Here is a 13,087-nt window from a genome sequence, read left to right as displayed (position 1 = left end):
TTCTATAAATTTCTCAATTAAAAAGATTGTTATGATGAAAACCGATAAGCGACAATCTTTTTTTGGTAACGTGATTTAGTATTTTTGGTGGCATGTTGGTTTGAATTGGTTTTCTTAAAATTTTAAAAGAACCAGCAATTTTTATTTATTTATTCAAAGAAATTCAAAGATAAATAACATAACATAAAAATAGGTTGTGAGACTAAAAAAAAGCTTAGAATATATTTTCATATGGCTGTGACGAATTATCAATGTAACATTTTTTAAGTCAGATTTTTGGAAACCCCCCACCCCCCGCTATATGCTTACGCAATTAGTGAACAGCCCCTAAGATCATAGAAATATTCATATTCAGAAAATCTCTCAATGATACTCGAAACTCAACTATCAGATCGTTTTTTATGACAATTTGAGAATGATCATTTGGAAAATGACATACTGAATTCAGGACTTCAATCAGTAGTAATAAATTTTTGGTTAATCAGTTGAAAATTTTCCAATACAAATTTCAAGTCTAAGACAGCAATTGGGATAGAAATTCAATAAAGAAACCCTGTACTGTCGATTAGTCCAATTTAAGCAACTACAGTTTTTTGTTAAATATTTTACTTTCAAAATTAGGGAAGGAAAAGGGTTTGAAAGGTGAAAAGTTATTATAATATGCGGTATTAACCCGGATACTGCCCGGGTAAAATTCTGAAATGTTTATCATAAAGCAAAATTAGTTGCAATTTAAGTGCAGTAAACCATAACTTGGAAACTTAACGTTTATTCTTTATTTTACCCGTTCTGTACAGAATATCGTAACTGCTATGTTTCGATAAAAAATGAAAATTTGAGGTGTTTTGCCTCATATTCTTCTTCATTTTTTTTTTCGAATTCGGGTTTGTCCAGAAGATTTTGATGTTCTCAGCTCGCAAAATGTTGAAGAGCTCCTCCACTGCTTACTCTAGGGGGGCACCTAACTTTTTTAAGACGAAAACTAATCTAGATATTATTTCACGGGGGCTCTTTAGTTCGTATATTTCAAGTTTTCATTCCGATTTTCTAGTTTTGATTTCTTTTCATGAATTTGTTGTATGATTGTAGGATGATTAAAGTAATGTTAAAACTTTTTTCCCTCGCTGGGCCCCCCTGAGCCGGGGGGCCCGGGGCAATTGCAACATTGAGATCTGAAGACCAAAAAAAAGGTCATCACTTTCCAAAGAAAGCTATCCAGACATTTCCAGACATTTTTGCAAAATCTTCCAGACTTTTTCGAAAAACAGTTAACAACCTTGGAGGTAGATCCAAGGGAACGGGAAAAGAGCGAGAGAAGGGTGCGAGGCGCCAGGCAATGTTCACTCGGTCCGTCGGGCAACGATCGCTCGTGTGCATTCGTGCAAGGAAAGCTTCGTTCTGTGGTTTCTTTGTTGTGATTTTAGTCCTGCGTGCGAGACATGGAAAACATCAGTGCCAAACTGCACATTGACGTAATGATTGAAACCAAGATTAAATAACATAACATAACAAGTTAAACTCGGAACGACTGAGATTTGCGCGTATCAGTCGAAGAAAGTGGTGGTGTTGAATCAAGAATGCCTTTATCACGACGAGCCATGGTACTCTCGGTAAAGTTTGTGGAAGAAGAAGTGAATGGATGTCGGATGAAACTTGAAGGATGATCGATGATCGGAGAAAGGCCAAATTCGAAATTGCGCAGGAATGCCTACCGGGTCAGCCAATGTGAAGCTGGAAAAGGCAGTTAAACGAGCTTGTAGACGAGACAATTTACTCGAACTCCCTAGCCGACGAGGGAGAAAGAGCCGCCGCCTATGAAGATATCCGATTACTTTATGACATTCGCTACCTTAATGGTGCAAGGACTAATGCAAGAATGCCGCTGAAAGACCGAACAGGTTAGCTGTTGATAGATCGAACAGATCAGCTCAAACGATGGACTGAGCATTTCGAACAACTCTTCCGAGCTACGAATAGCAATGGCCAACAGAACCCGCAGCTCGAAGCGCCAACAGTGAGTCGCATAAATGGCGTCAACTCGGAATGCCCTCGCTGGCTGAAAAAGAAGCGGCTATCAAAAACATGAAATCCAACAAAGCATCGATTGCATCCCTGCTGAAATGTTGAAAGCCGACCCTGCCCTATCAGCACAAATGTTGCACCGTCTTTTCGCTGACATCTGGGATACTGCAACATTCCCGGCCGACTGGATGCAGGGTATCCCCGTAAAGGTCCCGAAGAAAGGAGACCTGGAAGGCGAGGCATAACGTTGATCTGTACAACCCTCAAAGTACTCTGCAAAGTGATCCTGAACAGGATCCAGGAGAAAATCGACGCTATTTACACTCCGAACGCAACAAGCTGTTTTCCGATCCGGACAATCATGTGTGGACTACATCACAACGCTACAAATCATACTGGAACAAATCAACGGATTCCAGGACTCTATTCTGCTGGTGTTCGTTGATTTCGAAAAAGCATTCGGCCGACTTAACCATGATAACATCTGGGCGGCTCAAAGGCGACGAGGAGTTCCAGAGAAACTAGATTATCCCATCGAAGCACAGTACAAGGCATTTTCGTGCAAGGTCTTGTACGACGGTGTCTTGTCCGAACCAATCCCGGTAACTGCTGGAGTGAGACAGGGATGTATTTTGTCACCGCTGCTTTTTCTCATCGTAATGAATGAGATCTTGACTGGATCGATTGACTGTAGACAAAACCGAGGATTGCCGTGGAATCCTTCAACCATGGAGCAACTGAACGACCTTGACCTGGCAGACGATATTGTTTTGGCTCGCCAAAACACAACAAGACATGCAGAGCAAACTCGACGACCTCACCGAAAGTTCCAAGGCAGCAGGTCTCAAAAACAATGTCAACACAGAATCAACACAGAATCAACACAGAAAATTGTTCCAACTATGTGGTAGCTGGACAACAGGTTGAGAAAGTGGAGTGCTTCCAGTTTCTTGGTAGCCAGATTACGCCTGATGGTGATACCAAGAAAGACATCGAAACCCGGACCAGAAAGCCCGATTTACATTTGCGAGTCTCCGAAACATCTGGCGTTCACGCCAATTCTCTCTACGAACTAAAATCCGAATCTCCAACTCAAACGTCAAATCCATATTGTTGTACGGGTGTGAAACTTGGTGAATGTTTTTGTGAATTACTACCTACCTAACATCATCCGTGCTTGGTGGCCTGGCAATTGGATCTCAAACGTTGAACTTCATCGCCGGTGTCATCAAAAATCGCTAGAAATCGAGATTCGGGAACGTAAGTGGAGATGGATTGGGCACACGCTGCGAAGGGATGAAAACGAGATTTACAGAGAGGCGCTTGACTGGAATCCAGCCGGGCATCGAAGAAGAGGCAGGCCCAGAAGCTCGTGGCGGCGTCGCACAGTTGACGAGAACCTTGGCAGGTAGCGAGTGAAGACGCTGGCTCAGGATCGCCAGCAGTGGAGATCTTTTATCGCAGGCCTATGCGTCGGCCAATCGGCGCTGGACCCTTGGGGTAGGTAGGTAGGTTAGGCACCAGAATTTTTGTCATCATTAGGATTTCAAATTCCATTGCATTTCAGAAAAATGGCACGGAAAAGCATGATTGAAAATATGTTTGAAAAATATTGAACACTTTTTAAAATTATACCAGCATATTTTATTGACAATATGGACCTAGAAAGTTCATTTGCTTGTTCTTAAAATTCAATTCCTATCGGTATCTCTTCAGATAATTGAAAAATCTGTCTTTTTTTCTTTGAGAGTGCATCATTTCAAAGCTTTCGACAGTCATTTAAATTTCTTTCTTGCAACTTAAGATTGATTCCATCGACCGGGGTCAACAATATAGATTTGGGAGACAGTTTCAATTCACCGGTTCTTTGAGATTCATCTACAAGCGCTAAATTGAATCGGCTTAGTAGCAGTGCCAAGCCCAGCTTAACCTGCAACTGTCCCAGGCGCATCCCAATGCAGATTCTGGGTCCATCGCCAAACGGATAGTAAGGTACCTTTGAATTGCTGTCTTCAAAGTGGTCAAATCTCTCAGGGATGAACTCTTCGGGATTGGGATAGAATTGATCATCTCGCTGCAAACCCAACGTAGAAATGATCACAATTGTTCCTTTTTTAATAATTGTATTTGTTCCTGGAATTCGATAGTCCTTGGTACACTCTCGATTCAAAAATGGTGGGCTTGGATACTTCCTCATAGTCTCTTTGATACATTTGTCCAGATATTGCATTTTAACGACGCTTTCGTAGTCAAATTTTCCTTGGTTGATACTGAGGATTTCATCAAGCTCTTCTTGAACTTTTCGTTGAATGGTTTTATTCTTCGCCACTTCGTAAAGACAAAATGCCATAGCTGTGGATGAAGTTTCGTAGGCAGCGATGAAGAAAACGAAAGCTTGAGCAGATATTTCTGGTAGAGATAGTGTTTTCGAATTTTTCGAAACTCCAACATCCCATCGATCGTCTTCAGCAACAGCTCCAGTATTTCGCAGCTGAAGCAACAACTGCATCATATCCTTACGAACGATTCCATTAGATTCCCGATATTCCATCGTTCCTTGAACAAGGTTGAAAATGAAGTCTTCAACTTCTTGGTCCACATGTTTCATACGAAGTGTCGTTAGCAACTTAGGAAAGAAAAAGAACGATCCCAAACGGAACATATTCTTCAGAGTTAGAGCAAAAAATTTACTTCCCATCCTACGGAAAATTTCATCCTCATTGTTGATGGAATCTGTTTCTATTCCGAATCCAACGGAAGCTATAATATCAGTAGAGTAGCGTGCTGATAACTCGCGTACATCTATCATTCCACTGCCATTTCTGCCAACATGATCCAACATCACTTCACCGATTTTGAGCAAGGTTGGAAACATGCCTTTTAGTTTTCCCGACGTGAACGCTGGTCCCAATTTCGTGCGTAGATGTTTCCATTTTTCACCAGAGAGCGCAAACAAGTGACCTCCCAATGGGTCCATCGATTCGTCCACTCGCATTCCCCGATCATAAAAGTGGCTGAAATTTCGAACTAACACATCCTTCACCAGATCCGGATCATTGATCATCAAAAATCTTCTGAACGAAAAGTAAACGCCACATATCGGCAGATGTTTGGATTTTTCGTACAGCTTAGCATACACCATGCCAATATTCAGACGTTGCTGAAAAACCTCTCCGATATCACCGAATAAAAATTTTGGCGCGAATTGTGCTATCCCTTGGCGGCTCCAGTGGGTAAACCAAATTTTCTGAGCGACAAATATCACCGTAACGGCGAATAAAAACGCGACCAACCAAAACATTTTGCAGGTCTTCAAAGCAATGACTGAGTCCCACATTGGCAAATGCATCGACTTTTGACTGGAAGATCAACCTCCGTGACAGATTAACCAAGCGTCGCGTCGCCAAAACAGTTTTTTATTGTTTGATTCCCTTATCATTAAACGCAACCTGACCGTAATCAGATAAAAATGGGGAAGCCAAAATACCCAAAGAGTTTGAAAACAAAGCTTCTGTAGCATAGCATAACACCGACGCAAATTGAAAACATTTCATTTTGATATTCATTATCATAAAATTAATTGGAAAAACAATATATTTCTATGAGTTTTGTGGGTAGTCAAAAAACTCACTTCTTGTTAAAACACTGTTTTGGTAAGAACACCGAAATAACGTTTTGCTCTAAAAAATAAATTCAGTTATCTTTCGATCAATCCCCGAAAACAATGGTTCGATATTTTATTCTCCATACAGCTGAATATTGACCTCAACTAACCTTTGCAAAGGTGTGTCCGAAAAAACTTTTTCTCCAAGAGTCACGGCGCTAAAAGAAATATAAAAATACATCTCACATACTTGGGGATCGCATACCAAAATTGAATGGAATGATGACAATTAAGTTTTGTTTTTTTCTGAATACTTCATTCATGTACATTCATGTGACGTTGTTCTAATCATGGACATAACAATTGGAATAAAAGTTCACTGCTTGATATTGTAAGCCATAAAAAGTTGAAGACGAAATGTTTCCTTCCAACGCCCGTGATGCGCGTCTTTGTTTTGCGTGCGCAAACATATTTATTTTTTCATATAGGTACGTTAAGCGCAAAACACTAAGTTTCATGGATTTGATAAACATGATTTGGTTTGCCTCAACTCATCATTATACTTCTTATCGTTAGATTCCTATCCATTGCAAAGCGGCAGCACCAGATGAGTTCGCATTATTTTGAAAACGTTTTTTTTGAATATTTCTTTATTTGTATCAATTCATCATAACAATTCATGGCCGTAGGAACGGGGGGGGGGGTTTGGGGGTTAAACCCCCCCCCCCCCCCCCATCAACGTCCAAAAATACCAAGTGAACATACAATACATACAACTTGACATTTCTAATTAAATTTTGATGAAAAACTAAAATGATTCAAGAGTAACAATAGTGTAACAATCTCAACTCCAAAACCTCGAAATCTCATTCCAGGACCACAATTCTACAACAGTTTTTCAAAAAATTTCTCACTTGTTGATTGTAGTTGAGTCCCAATAAAGTTAGACTAAGCTTATCAGATTGTCCGGATTTTGACCAGATTTTCTCACTATATTTGTTAAATAAAATGAAAATTTCAGTTGAGTCCTTAGAATTATGTATCTTGCGTTATTTCCAAAAAAAAATGTAAAAACGAACATGAAACATTTTTTGGTAGCCGTAAATATGATTCTGAATCGGCTTATGTGTTTGGAGAAAATAAAAACAGTTTTCCACGTGTTTTTCATTTTGATTTAAATGGAATAATTCCGGAATTTGCCTGCATATTGGCCGGATTTTTAAGGGAAATTTTGTAACAATATGCCCTTATTTCGCAAGATTTTAAGATAAAATTGCCTGGGTTGACTCAACCCGGAAACTTTGCGGAAAAATATCTAGTTAGTATTTAATTTATTGAACTTGATTTTAAGTTTGGATCAGTTTGAATATTCAAATTTTTAAGATTTGGATCTAAACCATAAGAATACTTCATGAATCATGAATTGAAAAATGTGAATCAATATCAGAGAGATTCTTGAATACAGAAACACAAACCATCTCTGACCCGAAAAATCCTCGGATACCAAATTTTACTTCATTCCGACCGACCGTTTATACGTGATGGTGTTACAAAGAAAACGCCTCCATTTTTATATATAAGATAATCAATATTAAAATATCAATATTAGAATTTTATAAAGCACTTGAATTGACTGAATTTATTGAATTTAAATTTAAATCGAAAGAAAATTTTAAATTTTATTGAATTTTTTAACTTTAATCACAGGTTTTAAATTATCAAACACAGAACAATAAATGTTAACTTTTGAACTTGTTTTTTATCCTCAGGTAAAAATTCATCTGGAAATTTTATTTAACATTATTTACGCATATTGCAGATTCTTCAAAATCAAAGGTTCTAACTAAAATCTTAAATTTGAATCGAGTTTACAAGAGTAGAAAATAAACCTAATTTGAACCGTAATACTATTTTTTTACTTTTATTTCAGAATATTAAATACATTTTCACTCTTGCTTAAAATGGTTATGATTGTGGTTCAAAAGAATAAGCTTGCTCATTTAAATGATTAAAATTGTATTTCTTCTAAATGAAGCGTTCGAAATATTTTTTTTTGTTTAGATTATGGTCGTTTCTACATCACTGTGTCACTCGCGACTTTTATCAACGATGCAGTTGGCACATCAGCCATTGAAAAACTTTGCTGGATTAACTATGTTCGACGTTAACTATTGAGCTCGAACTCACGGACATCAGCTAAGGAGGCAACTGAATTTCCATCTGAGCTATATCACAAGTCCCATATTTTTAAAAGCTTTTTGAAAAAATAGTACTAACTCATAGGACTTATTTTCAAAAAATAAATCACTTAGACCAGGCCCACCAATGCACAGTGGGGATTTTTGATCAAAAAAAGGTACCTACATTTCTGTGACGATCGCCTAACCTATTCTAAATTTTGGAAAACTATCATTTTTTATGCTAAAAAATACGAGGAATCGAATGGTCTACACCGCTTTCTGATAAAATGACTCTTAACGTCTCATTTTGCCCGATTTCCCCAGTTTTTTTTGGGTGCAAAGTTATAATTCCGATTGTAGCCATCTACCTTGCAACCAAAAAGTCATACAAACCATACTTATTTATGTAAAAATGTCAGCTGAATCGAATGGTGTACTCCAATTTTTGTTTTTACTACGACAAGTGGCTCATTTTGCCTCTTTTCCCCTAAATTTAAGATTTTTTTTCAAAGAAATGCAGTCAAACAAAGTGTAATCCAACAGTTTTTCATCGTGAATGATCAGTTTTGGTAGATTTATTCATATTCTAGCTAATCGCGTCACTTTTTTGTACTAGAATGAATATAAATGGCTAAATATCCCCAACCTCCCCTAGCTTTTTGAAATTTATGCATAAATTTCACTGTAACAATCGAGCGATTCACATACCAAATGCAAAAACCAAGTGATTTAGTGTAAAATTTGTCGCTGAATCGAGTGGTGTACACCGCTTAGTGCTCAGCTTACGAGAATGGCCGCGATATGTGGAAAAAATCATTATAACAAATGACAATGTATCATAAAATGCACAAAAATGATTGAAACAGGTGTAAAACTTATTGCTGAATCGAATGATGTACACCGCTCAGCGTTCAGTTGACGAGAAGAGCCTCAATCACCCCGATTTCCCCTAAATTCATTAAATTTCTTTGAAAAATACATTGTTACAAACGAGAATTTAATTTAACTGATACAAAAAACATTGAATCGAGTGCAAAACTTATTGCTGAATCAAATGATGTACACCGCTATGGTGAAGTTGACGAGAAGAGTCACAACCACCCCAATTTCCCCTAAATTCATATAATTTCTTCGAGAAAAAATTGTAACAAACGAGTGAATTTGAATATTATTGTCGAATCGATGAGAAGAGCCTCATCATGTTTAAACCAATATCAATAATCAATTCAACAAAATATTTTTCAAATTTAGGGGAAAAGGGGGTGATCCAGGTTTTTTTCTTCAGCTTAACGTTCAGCAGTGTACATCTTTCTGTTCAACAATTAGTTTTTCACATGGTTCAGTTATTTCTGTGCACTTTATGATGCATTCTCGAAAGTTACAAGATTTTTTTTTCTTAAATTGCGAGTATTTAGGGAAAATTGAGTCAAGGACTTTATTCATCAACAGAATCTAAGCGGTGTCCATTATTTTATTCAACAGTTAGTTTCACATATGCTTTAATGTTTTTGTACCTTTTTCGATGCTTTCTCATTTGTTACTACGATTTTTTGATTCATATTGTATGAGTTTATGAATGAATTTAAGACAAATTGGGGAAAATGAGACTTTTCTTGTCAACTCAGTGCTAAGCGGTGTTCTTCATTCAATTCAGCGATAAGTTATCTACCTGATTCAATGTTTTTCTCATATGTTCATTTGCATTTTCGTTTGTTACAAGGCTTTTTCCAAGAAACTGCATAAATTTAGGGGAAATTGGGGTGGTGTCGAGTCTCCGATTCCGAAAGTAAAGAGGAGTTTCCGTCGCTTCCTATTTCGGTTTTCCACTTCCGTAAATCTTCCGGCGTCACCACTTTTCACGTCCGCTTCTTTTTACACACTCCCGATAGATTACCCGCCACTTATACACGCTCATTATCTATTCCTTATTTTTAATACACGATCGTTAAGTTTTAGACATTCTTTTATTAGAACCCTACATCCACCCCTTACAATAAATGATAATTCATTTAATAAGTTATGTAATCTTTCAAATGCTTGGCTTCAGTTCTTATCCTTTTCGATACAGGTGCACGGCTTTGGTCATCTTCCGGAAGTTCCGGTGCGTTGTCTTCATCGTTGACTATCTTACTCTTCTCCGAAGATGACGGTACTCCAGAGACATTTTCTGTATCTGCATGTACCACCTTCAAGTGAGCAGAACACTTCCTAAATTGTTTTCCCGTTACTGTCGATTGAATCTGAACATCAGCACCATTGCGCTTGAGCACTTTGAAGATTTCTGGTGAGAATTCAGAAGACAATTTATTGTCCTTCTTGGTGCGTTTAACCAGAACTCGATCGCCTTCTTTTAAACCGCTCTCCACAGCTCCTCGTCTTTTATCGGCGTATATTTTACCCTTTTCTTTTTCAATCAAGTCTTGGTCATGTACATCCTCATATATCTTGATTGGATTTAAAGCTGAGGGTAGCTTTGTTCTCAATTGACGTCCAAACATCAATTCGGATGGTGCTTTGCCAGTTGTAGGGTGAATCGCTGAATGATACATAAGAATATAACGCCGTAACTCTTTACGCCAATCTTCCCCAAGCTCTTGTGATATGCGTAATCGCTTCAGAATAGAACGGTTCTGGCGTTCAACCTCACCGTTCATCTGAGGCCAGTATGGGATAGAATGAACCAAACGTATTCCGTATTCCCCACAAAACAATCGAAATTCTTCTGAAATAAATTGTGGCCCATTGTCTGCCCGAAGACTTTCTGGTAAGCCATATCTGGCAAAAACGGTCATAAGCTCAATTACAGTTGACGCTGTCGATATGTCTTCCATTTCAATCACCTCCACAAATCTACTAAAATAATCCACGCAAACGAGTAAATTTTCTCCATTCGGCAATGGTCCCAAAAAATCTACGGCTATTTGTTCCCACGCACGGCTCGGCAGTTGCTTTCTTATCATAGGTTCCGGAGGATTTGGTGCCGATACTAAAATGCAACCACGACAGTTCTTTACGAACTCTTCGGCTTGTTGATCCATCTTCGGCCACCATACATGGGTGCGAAGATGACCTTTCATGACTCGTATACCTGGATGCCCTTCGTGTGCCAGCTGTAGAACACGCTGGCGTAGTGTTATCGGGATGACGATTCGATCGGTTCGCAAGAGTACGTCATTTACTCTACAAAGTTCGCGGAAAATCACTTTATGTTGAAGTAATAATCCCTCTGCATTACCTGAAACGAGAGCATCTAATACTTGTTGTATTTCAGAATCGTTCCTACTAGCATCTTCGATTTCATCCCAGGACAAGGCGATAGCGGAGGCTGCTGCTCCTACGATTTCACGAACTAAAAGCTCATCAGAGTCGTCGAAAGGTTTCGGCGGAATTGTCGGCAATCTGGACAGGACATCCGCTATATTAGCTGGACCTGGTATATGAATAACTCTGTATTGAAAACCTTGTAGTCGCAGAACCCAACGCTCAATCCTTGCGCAAGGACGAGATGATGGAGAGAACAAAAACGTTAATGCCTTACAGTCGGTCAACAGATTGAATTCTCGCCCTATCAGGTAGTTTTGGAAACGCTCTACGCTCCAAACCAGTGCCAACGCCTCTTTCTCGGTTTGGCAGTACCTCTTTTCTGTGTCCGTGAGAGATTTAGACGCAAAGCATATTACTCTGGACTCGTTGGAACAGGATGTTTGTATCAAAACAGCCCCTAATGCAAAAGGACTCGCATCGCACATGACTGAGGTTTCATCTTCTAATTTATAGAACCCCAGACTTTTGGCACTACCAATACAAGTTTTGATTTTATCGAACGCATTCTGTTCTGCGTCACCCCATTTGAATGATACTCCCTTTTGTGTCAATTTCCTCAACGGTTCGTCTAGCTCAGCCAAATTAGGCACAAATTTACTCATATAATTTGCCAGGCCTAAGAAACTGCGTGTTTCACTTTCGTTGTGTGGCGTACGAAACGTTAGAACTGCATTTTGTTTGGCAAATGATGGAAGAATGCCGTTAGTCGAGATATGATAACCGAGAAAATCAAACTCAGTAACGCGAAATTTGCATTTTTCCGAATTGAGTACAACACCACGTTCCTTAAAGCGTTGTAAAACCTATTGTCGGAAAACAACAAGGAAAAACCAAAATAAAAATATGAACCTTTAAGATGGAGTTTATTTATTTAATTGATGAATAAAAAATACAAGAAAACAGTCGAGCTTCTTCTATACCTTGTTCAGCCGAATATCGTGTTCCTCTTCAGAGCTTCCTTGAACGCCAACGTCATCTAGGTACCAATAAGCACCTTCGCAGTCGGCCAAGATGCCGTCGATAACTCGTTGAAAACATTCGGGGGCCGAGACGAGCCCGAACGGAAGTCGCTTGAACTGGTACAACCCACGGTGTGTTATGAAAGTTGTCACTTGTCTACTGTCCTCGTGTAATTCTAGCAAAAAGAATGCGTCCTTTATATCTAAAACACTCCACAAGCGTCCTTTTCCTATTTTAGCAATGATATCATCGATGATAGGCATTGGGTGTCTTTCTCTGACGACCGCCTGGTTGACGCGACGTAAATCAACACACAATCGTATTTGCCCATTAGCTTTCTTGGCTACAACCAAAGGTGATACCCAAGTGGTGGGTCCAGTTTTCTCCTCAATGATATCCCTGGCTAGCAAATCGTCCAGCTTTTTGTTGACTTCACTTTCCAGCGGAATGGGTATTCTACGTAGCGGTTGGAATACTGGTGCCACATTGGGGTTCATGACTATCTGTATTTGTACATCCTTGATTTTTGAGAAAGGTTGCATTGCACTTTCGCTTGTCACTTGGTTAATGTTCGATCCTACTATCAATACACCTAGCTGTTTGGATGTAAAATCCCCCAAAAGGTTGCGCTGTCCTTTAGCAATCACGAGAAATTCCGCTTGTGCACTTCGTTTGCCGACTTCAATAATTGCATGGAAAGTTCCATGAATTACCAAAGGATTGTCACATCCATACGCTTTTAAAACCTTGTTGCTTCCTTTAGTGCAACGCTCCACTCTGACATTATTCGCCTTTAAAAACTCCCATGTATCCGATGTGATCAAATTTGCATCTGAGCCAGAGTCAACAAACAAATCAATTGGTACTCCACCAATATTGTAATTGTAATTGTTTCTTTATTCAGTGACGATAACCTTTTTGTAAAATTACATTGTATCAGGTCAAGGAGATTTCAGTGGGAAAGCAAATAGAACAATGGAATGAATAAACACTATTT

General features: G+C 38.9%; 1 protein-coding gene across 1 annotated transcript; it reads right to left on the bottom strand.

Annotated features, from left to right (window-relative positions):
- Positions 1-3,725: 3,725 nt before the first annotated feature.
- On the bottom strand, positions 3,726-5,326 carry LOC129757702 (probable cytochrome P450 6d4). The gene has a single exon (XM_055754990.1). It carries the CDS (start codon positions 5,321-5,323, stop codon positions 3,782-3,784), a length of 1,542 nt encoding a protein of 513 aa, XP_055610965.1. The 5' UTR covers positions 5,324-5,326; the 3' UTR covers positions 3,726-3,781.
- Between the last annotated feature and the right edge of the window lie 7,761 nt (positions 5,327-13,087).

Source organism: Uranotaenia lowii, chromosome 3 (genome assembly GCF_029784155.1).
Source record: "Uranotaenia lowii strain MFRU-FL chromosome 3, ASM2978415v1, whole genome shotgun sequence".
Classification (NCBI taxonomy): domain Eukaryota; kingdom Metazoa; phylum Arthropoda; class Insecta; order Diptera; family Culicidae; genus Uranotaenia; species Uranotaenia lowii.
This window is presented reverse-complemented; position numbering and strand designations above follow the sequence as displayed.